Source organism: Macaca fascicularis, chromosome 19 (genome assembly GCF_037993035.2).
Source record: "Macaca fascicularis isolate 582-1 chromosome 19, T2T-MFA8v1.1".
Classification (NCBI taxonomy): Eukaryota; Metazoa; Chordata; class Mammalia; order Primates; family Cercopithecidae; genus Macaca; species Macaca fascicularis.
In genome coordinates, this window is record NC_088393.1 from 53134788 (window position 1) to 53155256 (window position 20469).

Sequence of the window (20469 nt, forward strand, 5' to 3'; positions counted from 1 at the left end):
CTAACCTCAGTGTTTTCATTCTTTCCTTTTTTTTTTTTTTTTTGAGACAGCGTCTTGCTCTGTCGCCCAGACCGGAGTGCAGTGGCACAATCTCGGCTCACTGCAAGCTCCGTCGTCTCCCGGGTTCACGCCATTCTCCTGCCTCAGCCTCCCGAGTAGCTGGGACTACAGGCGACCGCCACCACGCCTGGCTAATTTTTTGTAATTTTAGTGGAGACGGGGTTTCACCGTGTTAGCCAGGATGGTCTCGATCTTCTGACCTCGTGTTCCGCCCGCCTTGGCCTCCCGAAGTGCTGGGATTGCAGGCGTGAGCCCCCGCGCCCGGCCCATTTCTTTCCTTTCGTTGAGACAGGGTCTCGCTATGTCTACCAGGTCGTAGTGCAGGGGCGCGATCAGTGCAGCGTCAACCTGCCGGGCTCAAGTGATCTTCCCACCTCCCAAGTAGCTGGAACTACAGTCTCCCTTAACCAGACCCTGCTAATTTTTAAATTTTTTGTAGAGACGGGGCCTTGCTATGTTGCCCAGGCTAGTCTCGAACTCCGGACTCACGCGATCTTCCTGCCTCAGCCTCCCAAAGTGCTGGGATTATAGGCGTGAGCCGCCGCGCCCCGCCAGGTGTTTTCATTTCTAAGCACTCCATTTCCCTGGGCTCTAGACGAATGTGCGGGAGCTGAATATTTGTTATCTGGACTCAGGCGGGGAGGCGTGGGCTCAGCTTCGCGCTTGCGCGCTGCTCTTGGAGACGGCGTCTACCTCGCCCCGCCCCTCATAGTCTGCAGTTCCGGCTCTGCAGATTCGCTGCTCACGTTTCTTTTTTCCGTGGCCCTTCCTGCCCTTTGTTTCTCTCTTCATGTCACCCGCGGGACAGCTCTACCTGCAAGTCGCTGAAATCGATTTTCTGCTTCTTATAGTAAGCGGCGGGCTCGCCAGCCTAGAGCGAAAGTGTCACTGCGAACGGGCAGGCGCGCGCGGGGCTCGGCGGAGGCGCGCTTGGGCTCCCGGCGGCGACGATTACGACTAGGAGAGCGGACGGAGGCGGCGCCTGAAGCAGTGGCGGAGCCCATGCCCCGGGACGGCGGGCGGGCCCGGAGAGACAAATCCGGGGCCCGGGGCATGTCCCCGGGGCCCCCGTGAGGAGGCGGCGGCGGCTATGGAGATCCCGCCGCAGGAGGCGCCGCCCGTGCCGGGCGCGGACGGCGACGTTGAAGAGGCCCCCGCCGAGGCCGGGTCTCCCAGCCCCGCATCGCCCCCCGCCGATGGGCGCCTCAAGGCTGCAGCCAAGCGCGTCACGTTCCCGTCCGACGAGGATATCGTGTCTGGAGCAGTGGAGCCCAAAGACCCCTGGAGACATGGTAGCTACCGCGGGTGAAGCGGGGGCGGGCTCGAGGGGGACCCGGGAGTCGGGAGGGATCGGTGCAGGGCCCGGCTCAGAGGTGGCGTTCAATAGATTGCACCTAATGGTGAATAAGGGGACAGTCGTCAGTTTAGAACCGGAGTCTGTTAGAGAGGAGGTGACTATGGAGTTGGGAAGGTGAAAAGTATGTGTTTCTGCCGCACCCCACCCACCCGAGACAAAGATGGTGATCGTTTTAGGGTTTAAAACGGTGAGCAATTAAAGAAAGTTTGGTGATTTGTCAGATGTAGAGTGTGGCAGCCTTTGCGTTCGTAGTTCCACCAGAGAAGGAGAGAAAGAGCAGTCGGGAGGAGGAGCGGGTCAACGCTGGCCCCTAAAGGGCAGTTGAAAGAGTTTGATGGGTCTGTGGGGGTAAAAAAAAGTTCAGTTGCTGGTCTGCAAGTCTCGGGTCAAGGAGTGGTCGTGTTGGCCACTTTCTTGGCTGGAAAGAGGGAGAAATATAAACTTGGACTGTGGCTATAGAAGATTTGGTGAAAAGGGAGTCAAGGTAAGGTCTCAGAAGAGGAGCACAGGTGGTGGTCCATTTGTGGTTGGTTGAGTCAGAGGCAGTGTGGTTTTTATGTTTTCATTTTTATTGAGAGGAGGTCTTACTACATTGCCCAGGCTGGTCTCGAACTTCTGGGTTCAAGCTATCCTCCCTCCTTGGCCTCCCAGAGTGTTGGGATTACAGGCGTGAGCCACCGCCCCCGGCTGCAATGTGGTATTAAGAAGAAAAGCCAACGCCTACCGCCGCCTCCTCCTCCAACAAAAAGAGAAGCAGAAGGAAGGTTCTCAGTCATTCAGGAGCAGAGGATGTTTGGGGCATGGCTACGGAAGGGTCCTCTTGTTCCTTCCTGAGAAAGAATTGGGGGATGGCCGGGTGCATTGGCTCACGCGTGTAATCCCAGCACTTTGGGAGGCCAAGATGGGTGGATCACCTAAGGTCAGGAGTTTAAAACCAGCCTGGCCAACATGGGGAAACCCCGTCTCTACCAAAAATACAAAAACCGGCCGGGCATGGTGGTGCTCGCCTGTCATCCCATCTACTCAGGAGACTGAGGCAGGGAGAATCGCTTGAACTCAGGAAGTGGAGATTGCAGTGAGCTAAGATCATGACCTTGTACAGCTTGGGTGACAAGAGCAAAACTCCATCTCAAAGAAAGAAAAAAAAAGAATTGGGGGATGTTATCAAGTCAGGAATTGGAGTTGCTGGCCAGTAGCAGGTGAGAGAACTGAGGAAGTTTGGCGGCTTGAAGTGTTGGGAGAGGGGGCCGGCCCACTGGAGAGGGTCAGGTGAGTGTTGGAGCTGAAAGGAGTGTGTTGGAGTCATAGGGCTGGGAAGGTGGAAAGTCGCTTGGGACATGCAGGGCAGTGTTGAGTCTATTTCATGCTGGAGAAGTCTATCAGTCCTCCTGGGGTGGAGCCCATGAAGTGAGGGATCAGACTGGTCATGGTTCTGTAGAAGCTGATCTGCCAGCCCTGCCTAAGGGGAGAAACTGTTGCCAGTCTGTGGACAGTGGAGGAATTGGTGGCTTTGATGTGAGGGTGGGAAACATGGTAACTGGAAACCGAACACACAGTGAGTCCATCATGAATGACAGTTTGGCTACTTATTACTACTTATTATTATTATTTTTTAGACGGAGTCTCCCTCTGTTGCTTAGGCTGATTCTCCTGCCTCAGCGTCCTGAGTATCTGGGATTACAGGCACCTGTCATCACACCTGGCTAAAAATGTCTGTATTTTTAGTAGAGATGGGGTTTCACCAAGTTAGCCAGGCTGGTCTCGAACTCTTGATCTCAGGTGATCTGCCCACTTCAGCCTTCCAAAGTGCTGGGATTACAGGCATGAGCCACCGTGTCCAGCTGGCTAGTTACTCTTAAAGAGACAGTGGTTAAAGTAAGACTTTTGGGCCGGGCGCCATGGTTCATGCCTGTAACCCCAGCCCTTTGTCAGGCCAAGGTAGGCGGATCACCTGAGCCCAGGAGTTCAAGACCAGCTTGGGCAACAAGGTGAAACCGTGTCTCTACAAAATATACAAAAATTAGCCAGGTGTGGTGGTACATGCCTGTAGTCCCAGATACTCAGGAGGCTGAAGTGGGAGGATCACTTGAGCCCGGGAGGTCAACAGTGCAGTAAACTGTGATTGCATCACTGAACTGCAGCCTGGGTGACAAAGACCCTGTCTTAAAAAAAAAAAAAAAAAAAAAACTTTTGTCACTGGGAGCCAGCCAACTCCTTGGGCTCTGGGCCCCAGGCATAGGTGGTTAGTTTGGGACCGGGCCACAGTCAGAATGGCCCCTGGCTATAGCGTGGTATCCAGTCAGAGCAGGAACCGGGAAGACCTGGAGAGGCAGAGCAGGGTGTTTCAAAAGCAGAGGCTCCAGGTCATGTCCTTTGAGACCTCGGACTGGTTACCTGACTTCTGAGCCTCAGTCTTCCCATCTGTGAAGTAGGTGGCAATACTCTTGCCACGGAATTTAGGCAAGGACTGGATGAGGTCACATATGGAAAGGAATCAGATAGGGTGAGCGTTCTTGATGGCAGTCATTGTTATTAAGACAGTGTTGGTCATCTTAGGCTGGTGTAGAGGAGTTCATGCATAGGGTGGGGCCTGGATGTGGCTGCTTCAGAGGCTTCCAAGAGAGAAGAGAGCCGGCAGTCAGTGCATGGGCCTGGAGTGAGGGGTGAGGAGGAAGATGGTCAGTTTGTGGGCTGAAGGGTCAGGGGTGAGGGCAGCAAGAGAGTCTGGCACAGATTGGGCATTGGGGGGTAAAGTTCCTGGTCCGCAGTTTCCCAGAAAAGGTTTGGCTTTCATTCAGTAAACCACTTTTCCTCTCCAAGGCTCTGTTTCTTTTTTTGCAAATGGAGGTGCTACTTTTTACCATGGGGTAGTTGTGAGGATGAGGTAAGATAGTCCTCATCAATTTCTGCCACATAAATAGCAGCTATCATCCAGGAAGATTTGTTTTTTGCTTGTGTGTTTGTCTGTTTTCACGTGCAGTCTCGAAGAGACAGTGAAAGAATTGGAGAGTCAGAAGGCTGTCTGTCAAGAAAAGAGGGGCAGTTGGAGCCTGGCTGAGAGGAGATTAGAGGAGGGGTGCCGGTTGGTCTATCCTGGGTAAGGGGTAGAGCAGGTAACACTCTCCAGGCGGGGGGAGTCTCTCATTCCAGCGGTTGAGAGAGGGGCAGTAAGGCCTGGTCGGGACTCACACTCCGGAGGAGTCCGTGCGTCTGAGCTGCAGAAGTGATGACGTGAACTGGACTGGAAGAATTGGTCCATCCTGGTTGGGAGGGGGCTTGAGGAGTTGCCCTGGCAGTAAGGAGTTGGGTGATCTTGGGCCTGGGCAGAGGAGGGGTCACTGGTGAAGTTGGTGAGTTTGGACAATGGGATTTGCAGAACAGAAAACCCAAGGGCCTGGGAACAGCAAGGAACACGGGATAGGCTCCGTGCTGGGGAGGACAGTGGAGTGGTTCACTGGCCATGAGGCTGTGGGAGGTGGAGGGTCGCCAGGGTGTAGAAGAGGAATTGTGGTACAGAAAGTGGGTGTAAGGAGAGACCCAGGTGAGAGGCCAGAGGGTCTGGGACTGGGGGACTGCAGGGAGGAGTTACTTGGTCTTGGAACAAAGGTGGGAGATTCGTTGGCATCAATCTGGTAAACTGGGGAGTGATGGGGGGTGTCATTTGAGCTGTGAACCTAGTGCAAGGGTGGCGTAACCCCAAGGCCAAGGGGTGACAGAAGAGCTGACGGGTCTGAATTGGGGAGACTCAGTCATCCGGAAGCTGTTGTGCCGTGCTAGCGATGGAGTGCTGCCCAGGCCAGGGGTGCAGGAGCGCCCCTGGGTGAGGAGAAGGCAGCACTGGGGGCACCCCCGTGCAGGGGTCTCCTCCAGCAGAGCCTCACCCCTGGGGCTAGAGTGGTGACCCACCCGGGTGGGAGTTGTTGGGGGTGTCTACCTGAGGGTGAGAGCTCCCTCAGGCCCTTCAGGGGCCCAGGGTTTGGGGATTCCTGGAGATAGGTGATCTGGAGGAGGCGGATTGTGAGGGAGGGTCTCGAGCCTGCGCAGGCTCAGCCTTTCTGGATTCCCATCTCCCGCAGTGGGGTTCCACCTGCTGGGGCTGCTGTTTCCTCGTTACGTGAACACATCTGATGTTCTGTTGCGTGCTTGTTTTCTTTTTTTTTTTTTTTTTTTTGAGACGGAGTCTCGCTCTGTCACCCAGGCTGGAGTGCAGTGGCCGGATCTCAGCTCACTGCAAGCTCCGCCCCTCGGGTTCACGCCATTCTCCTGCCTCAGCCTCCCGAGTAGCTGGGACTATAGGCGCCCGCCACCGCACCTGGCTAGTTTTTTGTATTTTTTAGTAGAGATGGGGTTTCACCGTGTTAGCCAGGATGGTCTCGATCTCCTGACCTCGTGATCCGCCCGTCTCGGCCTCCCAAAGTGCTGGGATTACAGGCGTGAGCCACCGCGCCCGGCCGCGCGTGCTTGTTTTCTTGGTGGTGGTCTCTCTTCCACGCTGGAATGGGAGAGCAGAGGCCGAGTCCATCCCCTTCTCCGCTTTCCTCAAGGACACTCAGTTGTTGAATGAGCACCTGTGGGCCTGTGAGGCCTGGTGGTATCTGGGAGCCACCTAGCAGAGTGACATGTAGCCGTATGTCAGGGGCCCGAGCAGCCTGGCATGGTGACACCAGCGGGGCAGCAACGTGCTCTGTGGCCTCTGGCAAGCATGGGTTCTTGCAGAGCATTGCGTTTCCTCACCTGTAAAACAGGGCCAGTGATCCTGCCCTGCAGACCAGCAGGACGTCAGAGGATAGGGTGAACCTGCACTCTCAGCAAGCCATAGTCAGGTGTGTGGAGATGGGCAGGGAAGCTCCGGGACAAGGCAGGCTGGGAATCGTGAGTGAAAGAGGCTGCTTCAGCACTGTCAGGCTGGGCGCTTGGGTGCTGGTGGGGAGCGGGGCTAGCTAGCTGCACGGCACCCCGTCATGTTGTGGCAGACCCTTCAGCAATTCTGAAGGCCAAGGCCAGACTTACACAAGGAACCCATTAGGCCAAACTGCAGGAATGACCTGAGGCTCGGCTGGTCTCCCCAGCCCCAGCCGAACTCTGTGGGGTTGGAAAGATAGGCATGTGAGAGGGACTTGTGATGAGAGCACATGACACCAGCCACAGTCCGGGAGACTCATCTCCCCTCCTCCAGTCCTGCCGGTGACTCACTCCCTGCTCCCTGACCATCAGTCCTCCAGTGTGTGTGCGTTGGGGGTTTGCCCACCAGGAAGCTCATCGCATGAAGTCAAGGTGTCTGCAGGGCAGGGTGAGGGGGTCCAGGCATGCTACCATGTCTGGCCACCTGAGCTTTGGAGGGCAGAGGTAGCGGTGGGGGCAGGGTGTTCTTAAATGCGGATCCTAGGGCATTGAAATGCCCTACTGTTTGCTATTGAAACCCGTGCTGCAGATTTAGCCCTAGAAACAGGCTGGACAGGTAGACACGCATCTGTCAGTGGTGGAAAGAGGCCCTGGGTTAGGGAACCGGCTCGCTTTAGCATTCGTGGTGGAGCTGCTAGGGAGCAGGGAATGGGGTCGAGGGGGGTTGATGCATCTGCTCAGATTTCCATCTGGGCCCAGCTCCACCTCCTGCTGCTGGAGTTGGCAAGTAGACCCTGCCACTGAACAGCCACGTGACTTTGGCGATTGTTCTCTCTGCCTCGATTTTTCTGTGTCTAAAATGCAGCTGACAGAAGTATGTCCTCATAGGGTGATTGGGAGGATTAAGTGAGAGAACACAGTGCCTGATCCATAGTAAATGCTCAGCAAATGCCTCCCTTGTTATTCCCGTCATCACCGCTCCTCTGCCCGCACCTATAGCCCTAACCTTTTGTTTCTGTTTCCTGTCTGTGTTGTGTGTTTGTACTCCTCTTTACCCTACAGTCTCCCGCCTCAGCATCCCTGCTTTCTCTCAGGGGCCCTCTCCTCCAGGCTGGGTGCCTCAGCAGTCCCTGACCTCCAGGCCTGACTCTGTGTCTGCCAAGCTGTGTGACCATGGACAAGTTGCCCAACCTCTCTGAGCTAAAACTAAATCAGCATGTTTCAGCTCACTAGCAGGAGAGGCAGCAGGGGTACCAAGATTCCACACTGACCATTTTAGTCCCAGCCTCTGCCTACATTGGCTGATGACTTTGGACAAGTTGCAGCTCCTCCCTAAGCCTGAGTCTCCTCTGGAGTGGGGGCTCCACCACCCCAGCCCCCGCCCTGTTGGAACACGATCGGGTTAGTGGTACTGTTGTGCTGGTGCCTGTCCTCTGCCCTCCCAGGCCCTTTGCACACTGTGACTCGCCACTTGTTGTGCCTACACATGCAGGTGGGCTGCCTGATTCCTTGTGCCTGTGCTCGCATCTGTTTCCCCCTTCGAGGGCAAAGACTGTGTGTGAGTCACCTCTGTGACCCTAGTCTAGCACACAGGAGGCTCGGGCACGGGACACATGTCCGAAGGAATGGGGTGCTCTCCTCTGATCACACACCCTATGGTGGGATTTACAGGAAACTTTTTTGTGGTAGTTAATCCAGTTGGTGCCAGGACGAGGGCTCTTCCTCAGGGACTTACAGACAGGCTTTAGCGCCCATTCTGACTCCTGGAAGAGTACGCGAAGCTGGCCCCCAGCTGGCACTCAGTAACCAGCATTGAGTGCGTCAGCGGGAGTGCCTGTGCATGTGTTTCTGGGAGCGAGTACTGGGGCTCTGCGAACCTTCATAGGCATCCGGCTCCAAGAGGATTAAGAACCGTGGGGCCAAATGCCCTGTGTTGGACGGGCTGCAGCTGGAGCAGTCACTGGGCATGAAGGCCAGAAACCTGTTTTTACAAAAAGCTCCCCGGGTGGTTCTGACAACCTCGCTTGGCTGTCTGTGTGCTTTGCTCCGCCATCCATCACTCAGTCCCAAGCCTGCCTTCAGACCTCAGTTCAGGGGTGGCTGGCATTGACCTCAAAGACCTGTTTTGGAGCAAATTAATAGGTGAGCATTGAAATGCTTGCCTTAAGGTAACTGCAGAAATTCAAGCTGGGCAGGCGGCCTGCTGCAGTGGGGCATGGGGGCAGGGCAGGTTAAATCCCTGCCCTCTGGCTGACCTTAGTCGTCATCAGTCCTTGCCTTCCATGTGCCTGTACCAGGCACTGGTCTAAGTGCCTTTCCTGTATTATCGCATTTAGATATCACAGCCACCCCAGGAGGCAGGTGCTGTGTGCCCCAATTTATAGATGAGGAAATGGGGCCCATAGAGGTAAAGTAATTTTCCTGAGGTCACACAGCCGGTAAGTGGTGGAGCTGGGATTCAAACCCAGGCAGCCAGCCTGGCGCCGAAGCCTGCGCAGTAACCCCTGTGTGGCGGCTGAGTGCTTGGAGGCAAGTGGCCGCGTTCAGTGCAGGGTGCATAGTCTCTTCATCTGTAACCCAGAATTGTTTATAAGATAGAGGTGACAGTGCTGGCTTTGTGGTGTTGTGGCAGGGATGAGAAATAGAAACAGGTGGAGTAAGGGCCCAGCCTGGTGGGCATGCAGGAGGGGGTCCCTGTGGTTCGTGGACAGCTTGAGTCCCTGGAGATTTGTGCTGCTCCTCTGTCCTCGGCATTGCCTGCTGTTCTGACCCTTGGCCTCTGGGACATGTTCTTCCTGTGCTACACAGTGTCTGGTACGTAGTAGGCGCTCAATATATTCTTGCTGCATGAGTGACTTGGTGACCCTGTAACCAGTCATGCATTCAGCATGGTGTGGCCGTGACACGTGTTACGAGTCAGGGCAGAAGACAGGCCCCGTCCGTGCTTCTGTGGGGTTCACGGTCAAGTGAGGGAGACACAGAGTAAAGAATTCTCAGCAAACCAGGCTGCTGAGGACTCAGATTAGGGACGGTTCACAGGGTGTGCAGGAGGGCAGGGCAGAGGCAGCTCCCTAGAAGGGACATCAACAAGGCAATCCAACAGTTAGCCAGGTGAGGAGCAGCGGGAGGTGTGCACCAGGGGTGGAAGGCAGAGAGAACCAGCCTGGTACGTCTGAAGAACAGAAAAAAGCCAGACTTAGTTGAGGTGGAGGCAGGCGGGTCAGAGGTGAGGTTGGAGGAGGCAGGAGAGACTGCTGTGTGGGGCCTTATGGGCTGTGCTAGCAGGGAGCCCCAGAGGGCTTAAGAAGGGGCCTGGGCTGGGTGTGGGGGGCTCACGCCTGTCATCCTAGCCCTTTGGGAGGCCCAGGCGGGATGATTGCTGAAGCCCAGGAGTTTAAGACCAGCCTGGGCAATATGGCGAGACCTTGTCTCTATAAAAAAGACAAAAATTAGCCGGGCATGGTGGTGTGTGCCTATAGTCCCAGCTACTCAGGAGGCTGAGGTGGGAGGATCACTTGAGCCCAGGAGGTTGAGGCTTTAGTGAGCTGTGGTCACACCACTCCCCTCCAGCCTATGTGACAGAGCAAGACCCTGTCTCAAAAGAAAAAAGGAGGGGCATAGTGAGTGTTTTTAACAGAACTCTGGGTGGGGGTGACATGAATGGGGTGAGACTGAGACAGGGAGACCAGGGAGGGGCCGTGAGCCAGGAGCCCAGAGGCTGTAGGCTTAGCCTAGCCTCATGTTGGCTAATAGCTGACACTTGACTTCACTGATTCTTCTTCAGATTGCTCTGAGCCCTCCCTCCACCAACAGGTTTGCCGTTGCCACTGTTTCCTATAGCACCTCTGAGATGACTGTTTTTCCCCTTCCCTTCTCTCCTTGGATCTCTGAGTCCCTTCCCTCGTGCTCCCCAAGCCAGTTTGTCCTTGGCCTGCTTGGGGCATCCTGCCCCTGCATGAGCTCTGGGAGGCGTGTGGGCTGTGAAGTCCAGTGACCTCCTCCAGTGACTTCACTTTCACAGTCCCTTCAGGTCTCACAGTACCCAGATCCAGAAAGCTCTACAGACCATCCCAGACCCCTCTGGTGGCTTAGTGCAATATCAGTGTCCTTCGGTCTTACAAAATCCAGAAAGTTCTGATTCTAAATCACATCTGGCCTAAGGGTTCCAGGAGGAGACTGGAGCCCGCAGCGGGCCTCGTTCCGTGTCTGAAATGGCAGTGACCCAGGAGGCAGTGCGGGAGCCCCCTGGGTGCCAGTCCCAGCTCTGCCCTTGGGCGAATCACCCAGCTTCCTTGCCTCAGTGTCCCCATTTGTATGGGGATTGATGATTAAATTAGCCTCTACTTGGAAAGCAGCTGGAACAGTAGCTGGCTGTTGCAGGCGTTCGTGAGGACATGGGGAAGTTGAATGAGGTGGCCGCTGCCCTGAACTTGACTGGTTCCTGCCTCCCCGGGCTGTAAGGGTTAGGCAGGTGGGGCCAACCTGCCTCATCTGGGTAGGATTGTCTGCCTGAGTATGATTTCGGCTCCTCCACGCTTGGGCTGTGTGGCCTTGGGCAAGTCCCTTGACCTCCCTGGACCACTTTCCCCATTTGTGAAGCCATTTTTCCAGATGAGGACTCTCTTTCAAAGGTTTTAGACTCTCTGGGAAGACCAGAGAGCCAGGCCTGGGGCCCACGCCAGCAGGAGCTGTCTAGCTGATGCCACTCCTGTTACATCAGCTCCTCTGGGGCTGCGCCCACGTTAGACTCCTGGACTGGAGCCACACAGGAGGCTGGGGTCTGCTGTTTCAGCTTAGAGGAGGTGGGAGATGTGGAGGGGGTTCCCTAATTGCAGGAAGGGGGTTCAGAGGCTGGGTGCCAAAAGGAATGCGAGGGATCCATCATGCTTGGCTGTTTCCTACATTGAGTAGGAAGGTCCGTGAAGGCAGGACCCATCTTTGTCTTGGCTCACCTGTGTCTCCAGCACCCTCTATGGTGCCTGGCCCTCCGCAGGCTCTCACACTGGATGAATTGGTGGTGGATGGAGGTACACAGTAGGCACTCGAAAGTTGTTCTCACCCTTTCCCTTCCTCTAGGCAGCTGGCACTGAGCGGTTGCCTCAAGGTGGGGGTGGAGGTTTGGAAGTGTCTGCTGACAGCCGCACAGCTCATGTGACTTGCCGAGCCCCCATCTCCCTTCGCAGCGGAAGCCTGGGTCGGGAGCCCTGCAGTCAGATGCTCCCCTCAGGGCTGGTTGGGTTCCAGCTGGGAATGTGTTCCCTGGTTAGGTGGGCGGGCTCCTCTAGCAAGCTGGCGCTTGAGACCCACCGGGGTCGGACTCGTGTGCCACCTTCACACCCACCCCTCCCTCTCTCCATGGTCTCCGAGGCTTTCACCAGCTGCCGTCAGTGATGTAGTGAACTGCTCGCGTCCTGTGCAGCCTTCCCTTTTGCAAAGCAAAGGACTGTCAAAGCTGAACTCGCTTGGTTCCCCAGGACAACAGAGAGGGAGGGTGGGAGAGTGGGGCTGCCAAAAGGTGAAAGTGACTCTCTGCAGGGGTCATGCCTCCTGGTGGTGATGATGGAGGTGTTGGTACTCACAGCTCCCATTTATGGAGCACTTACCAGGGCTAAGCTCTTTAAACGCATCGTTAATCTTGGAGGAGGAAACAAGCTCACAGAGGTGCCAAGGCCACACAGGTAGTAGAGGAGGAGCTGGGTTCTAGCCTGGCAGCTTGAATGGTTCTGATCCTCTGTCCTATTTCAAAAAGCCCCCAGGGCTCCACCGTAACTACAGGACAAAGTCCACACCCCTGGGCCTGGTGTGGGAGGCCTTTCCCAAAGAATATCCAGCCTCCTAGCTCAGGCACCAGGCCCCTCGCTAGTCCCCTGCCCTTCCTGACCAACTCCTGTTACCCTCCCACGCCTAGACGCAGGCTCCTCTGCCTAGCATGCCCCTCACTAGTCCCCTGCCCTTCCTGACCAACTCCCATTACCCCTCCCACGCCTAGATGCGGGCTCCTCTGCCTAGCATGCCCCTCGCTAGTCCCCTGCCCTTCCCGACCAACTCCCGTTACCCGTTCCATGCTGCCTCCTGGGCAAGCCCTTCTCTAATCCCCTGACAAAGCTCTGCTCTGCTCTCTGGGTTCCCATGGTGCCTCCTCGCTCTGTTGTTACTTGTTCGGGCCCATCTCCCCTCCCTGGACCAGCGCTGCAGAGGGCTGCATCCTGTCCGTCTGGCTCCCGGGAGGACTGGAACCACTGAACGCCTCCAGGAACCTTAGGGACTCTGGGCAAAGTGGGGCTGCTGTTGGGCACCCAGGCCGGACGCCGCAAAGCCCTTGTAACCCAGGCACGGGGCTCAGGACAGTCGGGGAGCATAGGGTGTGGGGAAGGAAGATTTTGTTCACTGAGTCACTTTTTCCTGCATTCATTTCTTCATTCCTTGCCAACCAGCATCTGTTTTGCCTCCATTTTGCTGTCCCCGCCATGCCAGGTGGAGGGGTCTCCCGACGGCTCTCCTGCTGCCTCTCCAGCCCGCTTCCCACCTAGCAGCCACAGCATTCTTGAAAAAGCAGACCTTGCTATTCCTGTTTCACATCACACTTTGTGACCTCCCTGCTGCCTTTCCCTCTGATCCAACGTCCCTGCAGCAGGTTAGGAAGCTCAGGTATAACCTGGCTCCTGCCACCATCGCCAGCCATGACCAAGATCACCTTGCCATGCACTCACTGGGTTCAAGCCATCGTGGATTCCTTTCAGTCCTAGAACATGGAGGCAGCTCCCCACATCCTCTCCTGGAAGGCTGGCCCCACCCACACAGCTGGCTCTGGCTAATCTTTCAGGTGCCAGCAAACCCTTCCTTCCTGGCCCTCCTAATGGGCTCTCCATCAGGTGGCCAGCGATCTGCTTATCTGTGGGCCTGCCGAAACTCTCGGCCCCGGACTGGAAGCATCACCAGGCAGTGGTGGCTTGGGTTTGGTGCCAGTGTATTCCCCAGTGCCCAGACCACGTGGCACTGGGCTTGGCTCTGGGCAGCCACACAATATGGCAGGTGGAGAAGGAAGTGGCATACAATGCTGGGTCTTAGTCCTTGCCATGAGCAGCTCGGAGAGTCCCTGGTCGAGAAAAGGAGGTGGGCAGAGAGGAGGAGGAGCTTTATGGAGGGGAGTACCAAGCCTGCCTTTGGTGTCCCCCCTGCCAGCCTGGTGGGAATGGCAGCGCAGGACTGGCAAACAGGCCTGTCTTTTCTGTTGACTTGCTGGGGGTCATAGGCCAGGACACTTGCCTTCGTAGGACGCCGCACCATTTAGGAAGTGATTGGACCCCAGGACCTCCTCCCGGTCATGGGATGGCAGGCAAGGTTCTGGTAACTGATCTGCCTTCTACCTTTGTGGCAAGTGACCTACTTCGCCATTCCCTGTGACCCGCGTGTCCCAGGTGTCAGGGGCAACTGGCCACCCAGCCAAGCCTCCATGACTCCGTTCTCACTCCCCTTCTGTCTCAGGCTTGGGATCCTTGCTTCCTGGCCTGGTTCTGTCTGCTGTGATCACAATGAACAGCCAGTGCTCCATTTCCCTGGAGGGCCACCTTCCTTGCTGTGCCTGGACCTGTGTTCCCCACTGGACTACAAGTCCCAGGGGGTCAGGGCCGGGGCTGTCTTGGTCCCTGCTGTGTCCCTTGCACAGCTCCAGGCACAGAGCAGTTCAGTGAATGTTGTTCCATTAAAATGGAGTTGGGGCTGGTGCTGGCAGAGCCGAGGGATGACGCCCTCATGGAGCCCAGCTTAGAGTGCCCAAGTCTGACAGTGGCCTGATCCTGTCTAGTCCTGAGGTGGAGGAGGCACCGGCAGGCGGGGCCATCTGACTGAATGTCCTACCACCAGCTCTTAGGTCCAGGTGCTTGTGCTTACAGCCTTCTGGCGCAGTCAAAAGAATCCAGGGCTGGCACCGGCCCTTTCCTCATCTCAGGGGTGGAGGGGTAACCAGAGAGGGGTGGCACTTACCCAAGGATGCCTTGACACTGGGATCCAGGCTCCTGCTGCTCTCCTCGGCCACCTCTCCAGCTGTTTTTTTGTTTTGTTTTGGTTTTGGTTTTTTGTGTTTTTTTTTTTTGAGATGGAGTTTCGCTCTTGTTGCCCAGACTGGAATACAGTGGCAGGATCTTGGCTTACTGAAACCTCTGCCTCGCAAGTTCAAGCAATTCTCATGCCTCAGCCTCCCAAATAGCTGGGATTACAGGCATGCGCTGCCACGCCCAGCTAAATTTTTGTATCTTTAGTAGAGACAGGGTTTCACCATGTTGGCCAGGCTGGTCTTGAACTCCTGACCTCAAATGATCCACCCACCTCGGCTTCCCAAAGCGTTGGGATTACAGGCGTGAGCACCCAGCCTGTTTGTTTTGAGATGAGGTCTTGCTCTGTCGCCCTGGCTGGAGTGCAGTAATGTAATCCTAGCTCACTGCAGCCTCCACCTCCCAGGCTCAAGTGATCCTCTTGCCTCAGCCTCCAAATTAGCTAGAACCACAGGCACAAGCCACTACACCTGGCTGATTTTCTTACTTTTAATTGTTTTGTAGAGATGGGGTTGCACTATGTTGCTGAGGCTTCATTGTGCTTTTGATTTGCATTTCCTTATGGCTGACGATGTTGAGCATCTTTTTATATGCCTACTGAACACTTGTGTATCTTCTTTGGAGAAATGTCTTTTTAGTTCTTTTGCCCATTTTTAAATTGAGCCAGCCAGGCACAGTGATTCATGCCTGTAATTCCAGCACTTTGGGAGGCCGAAGAGTTCGAGACCAGCCTGGGCAACATAGCAAGACCTGGTCTCTATTAAAAAAGGGGGGGCCAGGCACAGTGGCTCACAATTGTAATCCCAGCACTTTGGGAGGTCAAGGTGTACAGATCATTTGAGCCCAGGAGTTCAAGACCAGCCTGGACAACATGGTGAGACCCCATCTCTATAAAAAAAAAATTATAAAATTAGCCAGGCCTGGTGGCTCATGCCTGTAGTCCCAGCTACCTTGGAGTCTAATGTGGGAGGATTGATTGAGCCCTGGAGGTTGAGGCTGCAGTGAGCTGTTATCTTGCCACTGGACTCCAGCCTAGGTGACAGAGGGAGACCCTGTCTCAAAAATAAATAAATAAATAAATAAATAGTTTGTCCCTTTATTGAGTTGTGAGAGTTCTACATATATGTATCCCGGATGCAGGACTTCTTAGCTGAGCGATTTGCACCACCTGGGATGTTTTCAGTGTGTAATGCCAGTGCATTTCCTTCCCGTCTCTTCTCTCTGGCTACATTCACAGCCACAGCTAGATAAAAATAAAGCTGTGAGGATACTGTAGATACAGTTGAATATCCTGCTTTTGCACTTCATTTTTCTGTTTTTTTAGAAAGCATGATTTAAAGTACATCATTGGGCTGTTGTAATTCATTCTAGCCATTTCTGCATTGCTGAGCATTTAGGTCTTTTCCAGTTTTCAGTTGCATCAATAATGCAATGATGTTCGTCCTTGTCCATAAATCTTCATGTTCATCACATGGGTAGCCTTCTCAGAAAAAATTCTTAGAAGGTGATTTTACCAGGTCAAAGGGAAGGAACATTGGAAGTCTCAGATACCGACTGTGCCCACGTTGGATAGTGAGTGTTGAGGGCTAGGGTTCTGTTGTTATAGTCACCACTGTAGCTTTAGATTTTTTTATGAGACAGGGTCTCTCTCTTTTTTTCTGCTTCTTGGTTTAAACCATGGCCAGAGACAGGGTCTCAATCTGTCACTCAGGCTGGAGTGCAGTGGCGTGATCTTGGCTCACTGCATCCCCCACTTCCCAGGCTCAAGCCATTCTCCTGCCTCAGCCTCCCAAGTAGCTGGGATTATAGGCGCGCACCACCACACCCGGCTAATTGTTGTAGTTTTAGTAGAGACAGGGTTTCACTGTTGGCCAGGTTGGACTCAAACCCCTGACCTCAGGTGATCTACCTGCCTCAGCCTCCCAAAGTGCTGGGATTATAGGCGTGAGTCACTGCGCCTGGCCAGATTTGTTTTTTAAATGATTGAATGAATACTATTTGCATGTGGGTGCCTTGATGTTAAGATGGTGTCTTGTTTTAGTGAGCGTTCTTTTGGCTATCAGTTAACTTCGGTTTTGTTTTGTATTTTTTTTTTTTTTTTTTTTAGTGGAGTTTCACTCCTGTGGCCCAGGCTGGAGTGCAGTGTCACGATCTCCGCTCATCACAACCTCAGCCTCCCGGGTTCAGGCAATTCTCCTGCCTCAGCCTCCTGAGTAGCTAGGATTACAGGCATGCACCACCATACCCAGCTAATTTTGCATTTTTTGTAGAGACAGGGTTTCTCCATGTTGGTCAGGCTGGTCTCAAACTCCTGACCTCAGGTGATCCACCTGCCTTGGCCTCCCAAAGTCTGGGATGACAGGTGTGTGCCACCGCACACACCTGTGTTTTTTGTAGAGATGAGGTCTCGCTATGTTGCCCAGGATGGTCTCGAACTCCTGGCCTCAAGTGATCCTCCTGTCTCGGCCTCCCAAAGTGCTGGGATTGCAGGCATGAGCCACTGTGCCTGACCTAACCTGTTTATTGTTAACATGTTACATGGGAATGGTTCTTTGGGAATTGGTTCTTCATGACCTTTGCCTATTTTTGTTTTCGGACCTTTTATGAGGACTCCTTCTCTATTGAAGATAGATATAATTGTATTGTGCACATATATTTGTCCTCATTTATCATTTGTCTTGCAGGAAACGTGGGGGGCAGGGGGGCAGGACACTAAAAAGAAGCACTTTCTCTTCTCTGCTATTTCACTGAGTCTTCATAGGAAAGCCCTATCTCAGTGTGAACAGCTTGGGATGGAGGAACACAGGGCTGGGGGCTTCAGAGAGGGCAGAGAAGACAGTGGCAGCATAGGCCTTGGAAGCCCTGCAGTGTAGGAGAGAGGGTGCTTTAGTGGAGGCCCAGCCTGGGAAAAGGGTTAGCAGGTTAGTGGGTCCACTGTAACCACAACTCCAGCCCCGTTTGCTGAGCACCAGACTGAGCAACCCGGTGAACCTGTTGGTGCCCCACATTTTTGTAGATAAGAAAACTGCTACTTGGGGTCATTGGTCACTTGCTGAGGTCATACTCCTTTGCAGAAGATGGCAGAAGCCAGAGCAGTCCTGCCTGGGTCCCTGGACACATCCAGCCCACCATAGCTATGGAGGCTCAGCACGTCCCAGGAGTCTCAAGTTTCAGCAGGAGCCCAGACTCCCTCATCTCCCACGGCCATGGCCACCACATCGTCAGTACCCTCTGTATGAGGGTCCCATGTGTCATGTACTGTTTCCTTCCAGTAGCTTCCTGACCCTTCAGTAATACCATTCTTTGCCCTGAGGATCTGTCGCCCACTTGCAGCCTCAGCTCTGCTGCCCCTCTGCCCCATTGGAGGGTCCTCAGAGCTGACTCTTCCCTCTGTCTGGAAGGGTGGCCTGGACTTTTGTGTGGCTCCTGTTGGCTTATGACCTCGTGTCCCCCTCCAGTGTAAGCTTCTTGAGATGAGATGTCTGGCTATTTTGTTCACTTATGTAGCCTGGCACCTAGAATAGAGCCTGGCATAGAATAGACACTAGATAAATATTTGAAGGAATTAATGTCCTTTTTTTTTTTTTTTTTTTTTTTTTGTTGGGGACAGTCTTGTCTCCCAGGTTGCAATGCAGTGGCGCAGTCATGGCTCACTGCAGCCTAGATCTCCTGGGCCCAAGTGATACTCCTGCCTCAGCCTTCTTAGTAGCTGGGACCACAGGCACATACCACCACACCTGGCTAATTTTTGGATTTTTTGTAGAGACAGGGTTTCCCTGTGTTGCCTAGGCTGGTCTCAAATTCCTGGGCTCAAGTGATCTTCCTGCCTTGGCTTCCCAGAGTGCTGGAATTACAGCCGTGAGCCATCCCATCTGGCCACATTTCTTACTTTTACTCAGCTTTTAGGTCTCAGTTGAAATGTTCCTTTCTCTTATGGGTCTTTTCTAACTATTCCTCCAAATCTGAATTTGTATCCCCTCTGTTTTTCCCTGTAATATACGCTTTCTTCTTATAACTGGTAAATTTTTGTGTGATTTGTTTGCCTTCCTCACAGTCAGTCCTTGAGGGCAGGGACCAGCCCTGTTCTGTTCACGGCTGTCTGCGTAGCCCAGGTTGTTGCGTAAAGAATGAATGAATGTGTTCATTAGTTCCCAAACAGACCTCTGAGAGTTGGTGGCATTACCCTCTTGTTATGGATGAAGAAGGTGAGGATGAGCAGTAAGAAATCCCAAGCACCTGATTTCCATCACTGGAGGCTTTGCTGGACCAGTAAACAGCTTACAGTTTATAAAATTCCAAACTAAAGCACTCCCAAAGCCTCTGAATTCAGATGGCCATCTGGTACCCATGACCAGAAGCCTGAGGCAGGTGGCCTGAAATAGCCTGCTTGGTTCTGGCAGGACTGAATGTCTCCCGATGAGCACTGGGCTTTCCTCAGAGGCCCCCTTTCCCCAGCCTGGCCCTGTCACCTACTGAGGACTTGGGTGGGTGGCAGTGCTAGGAAGCGTTGATCCACTAAATGACTCAGCAAACCCTTGTCAAGCACCTTGATGCCCCCAGCTCTGCTGAGTCCTCTGCCAGATTGTCTTGCCTGCTTCATTTGACCCTGACAGTGATCTTCAGTTCCCCAAGGCTCCGAGGGCTCTTTCTCCTCTGAACCTTTGCATATGCTGTTCTCTCTGTTGCAACACTCTTCTCCCTCCCTTCTGCTTTTTAATTATTATTATGTTTTTTTTTTTTTTTTTTTTTTTTTTAAATTTAGACAGAATCTCACTCTGTCGTCCAGACTGGAGTACAGTAGTGCAATCTCGGCTCACCACAACTTCTGCCTCCCAGGTTCAAGTGATTCTCCTGCCACAGCCTCCTGAGTAGCTGGGATTAGAAGTGCGCACCACCATGCCCGGCTGACTTTTGTATTTTTTTTAGTAGAGATGGGGTTTTGCCTTGTTGGCCAGGCTGGTCTCGAACTGCTAACCTCATGTGATCCGCCTGCCTCAGTCTCCCAAAGTACTGGGATTACAGGCATGGGCCACCTTGCCCGGCCCATTTATCTTCTTGGCATATGGAATGTGTATGTAATGTACATGTAAGTTGTTGAAGTGTAATATGTTGAAGACCTGTGAGCCTTCTTCCCAATTTCAGAGTGAGAACATTGCCATTAACTCACCACTGCCTCTGGGTGGGTAGAGGGAGCCCACTGTCCTGACTGTCGTCATTGTCATTCTGTGTGTTTTATTTTTTGAGGGGAGGGGAACAGGTGTATCAGGTTTAGTAAAAAGGGAAAGGGTCATCAGGTGGCCTTTTTAAGAGTTTTATCAACCATGTCTGCATGCTGAAAAGCATGGTGTTTAGCTCTGCCTGTTTTTGAGTTTCATAAACATGGTATTGTGTTGTGAGTAAATTCCTGGGTCTTGCTTTTTCTTTTTTTTTTTTTCTTTTGAGACAGTCTCGCTCTGTCACCCAGGCTACAGTGCCGTGGCACAATCTCTGCTCACTGCACCTCTGCATCCCGAATTCAGGCTATACTCCTGCCTCAGCCTCCCGAGTAGCTGGGATTACAGGCTCCTGCCACGAGGCCTGGCTAATTTTTTTGTATTTTTAGTAGAGACGGGTTTCACCATGTCGGTCAGGCTGGTTGCGAACTCCCAATCTTAAGTGATCCACCCGCCTCGGCCTCCCAGAGTGCTGGGATTACACGCATCGATTCCATCTGATACATTTTACCTGGGGTGCTGGGATTACAGGCCTGGCATTACCTTCTGATACATTTCACCTGGGGCGTGAGCAAGACTTTCGCTAGAGTCTGGAGCTAGAAGCAGAATTGCCGGTCATAATTGATGAGTATGTTTGGCTTTTCAAGGTAATGCCAGTCTTTCTGAAATGGCTCTCACCTCCTTTTGCCTGACTGATTCCTGCTCACTCTCCAAGAGTCTCCTTCCTGGCTGTCTGTCTTTCAGCACCTGCTTAGGGGAGTGCCTGCTGTGTGCCTGGTGTAGTTATGTTCTAGGGGACAGTGCGAACGAGACTCACAGTCCCTGCCCTCCAGTGGCCAGTGGTGTTAGATGGTCCCTCTTTCAGGAAGCCCCAACCCCTAGTCTGGGTTAGGGTTTCCTTTGCCCCAGCTCTGCCTACTCTGGCTCGTCACTGTCTGGGGATGAG

The 20469-nt window shown here is 53.7% G+C and overlaps 1 protein-coding gene across 6 annotated transcripts in view; it reads left to right on the forward strand.

Moving 5' to 3' along the window:
- Positions 1–1003: 1003 nt before the first annotated feature.
- PPP1R37 (protein phosphatase 1 regulatory subunit 37) overlaps positions 1004–20469 on the forward strand; it is a 54119-nt gene continuing 34653 nt past the window's right edge. For 5 of the 6 annotated variants that reach the window (XR_012427696.1, XR_012427695.1, XR_012427697.1 and 2 more), the window contains exon 1: positions 1004–1352. Coding sequence is in view for 2 of the 6 variants with exons in the window: in XM_045379260.2 (XP_045235195.1) it covers positions 1151–1352 (202 nt within the window). In the remaining 4 variants the exon portion in view is untranslated. Of the gene's footprint in view, positions 1353–4397; positions 4515–20469 lie in introns of all 6 variants that reach the window. The other variant, XM_074023872.1, reaches the window with a different exon arrangement.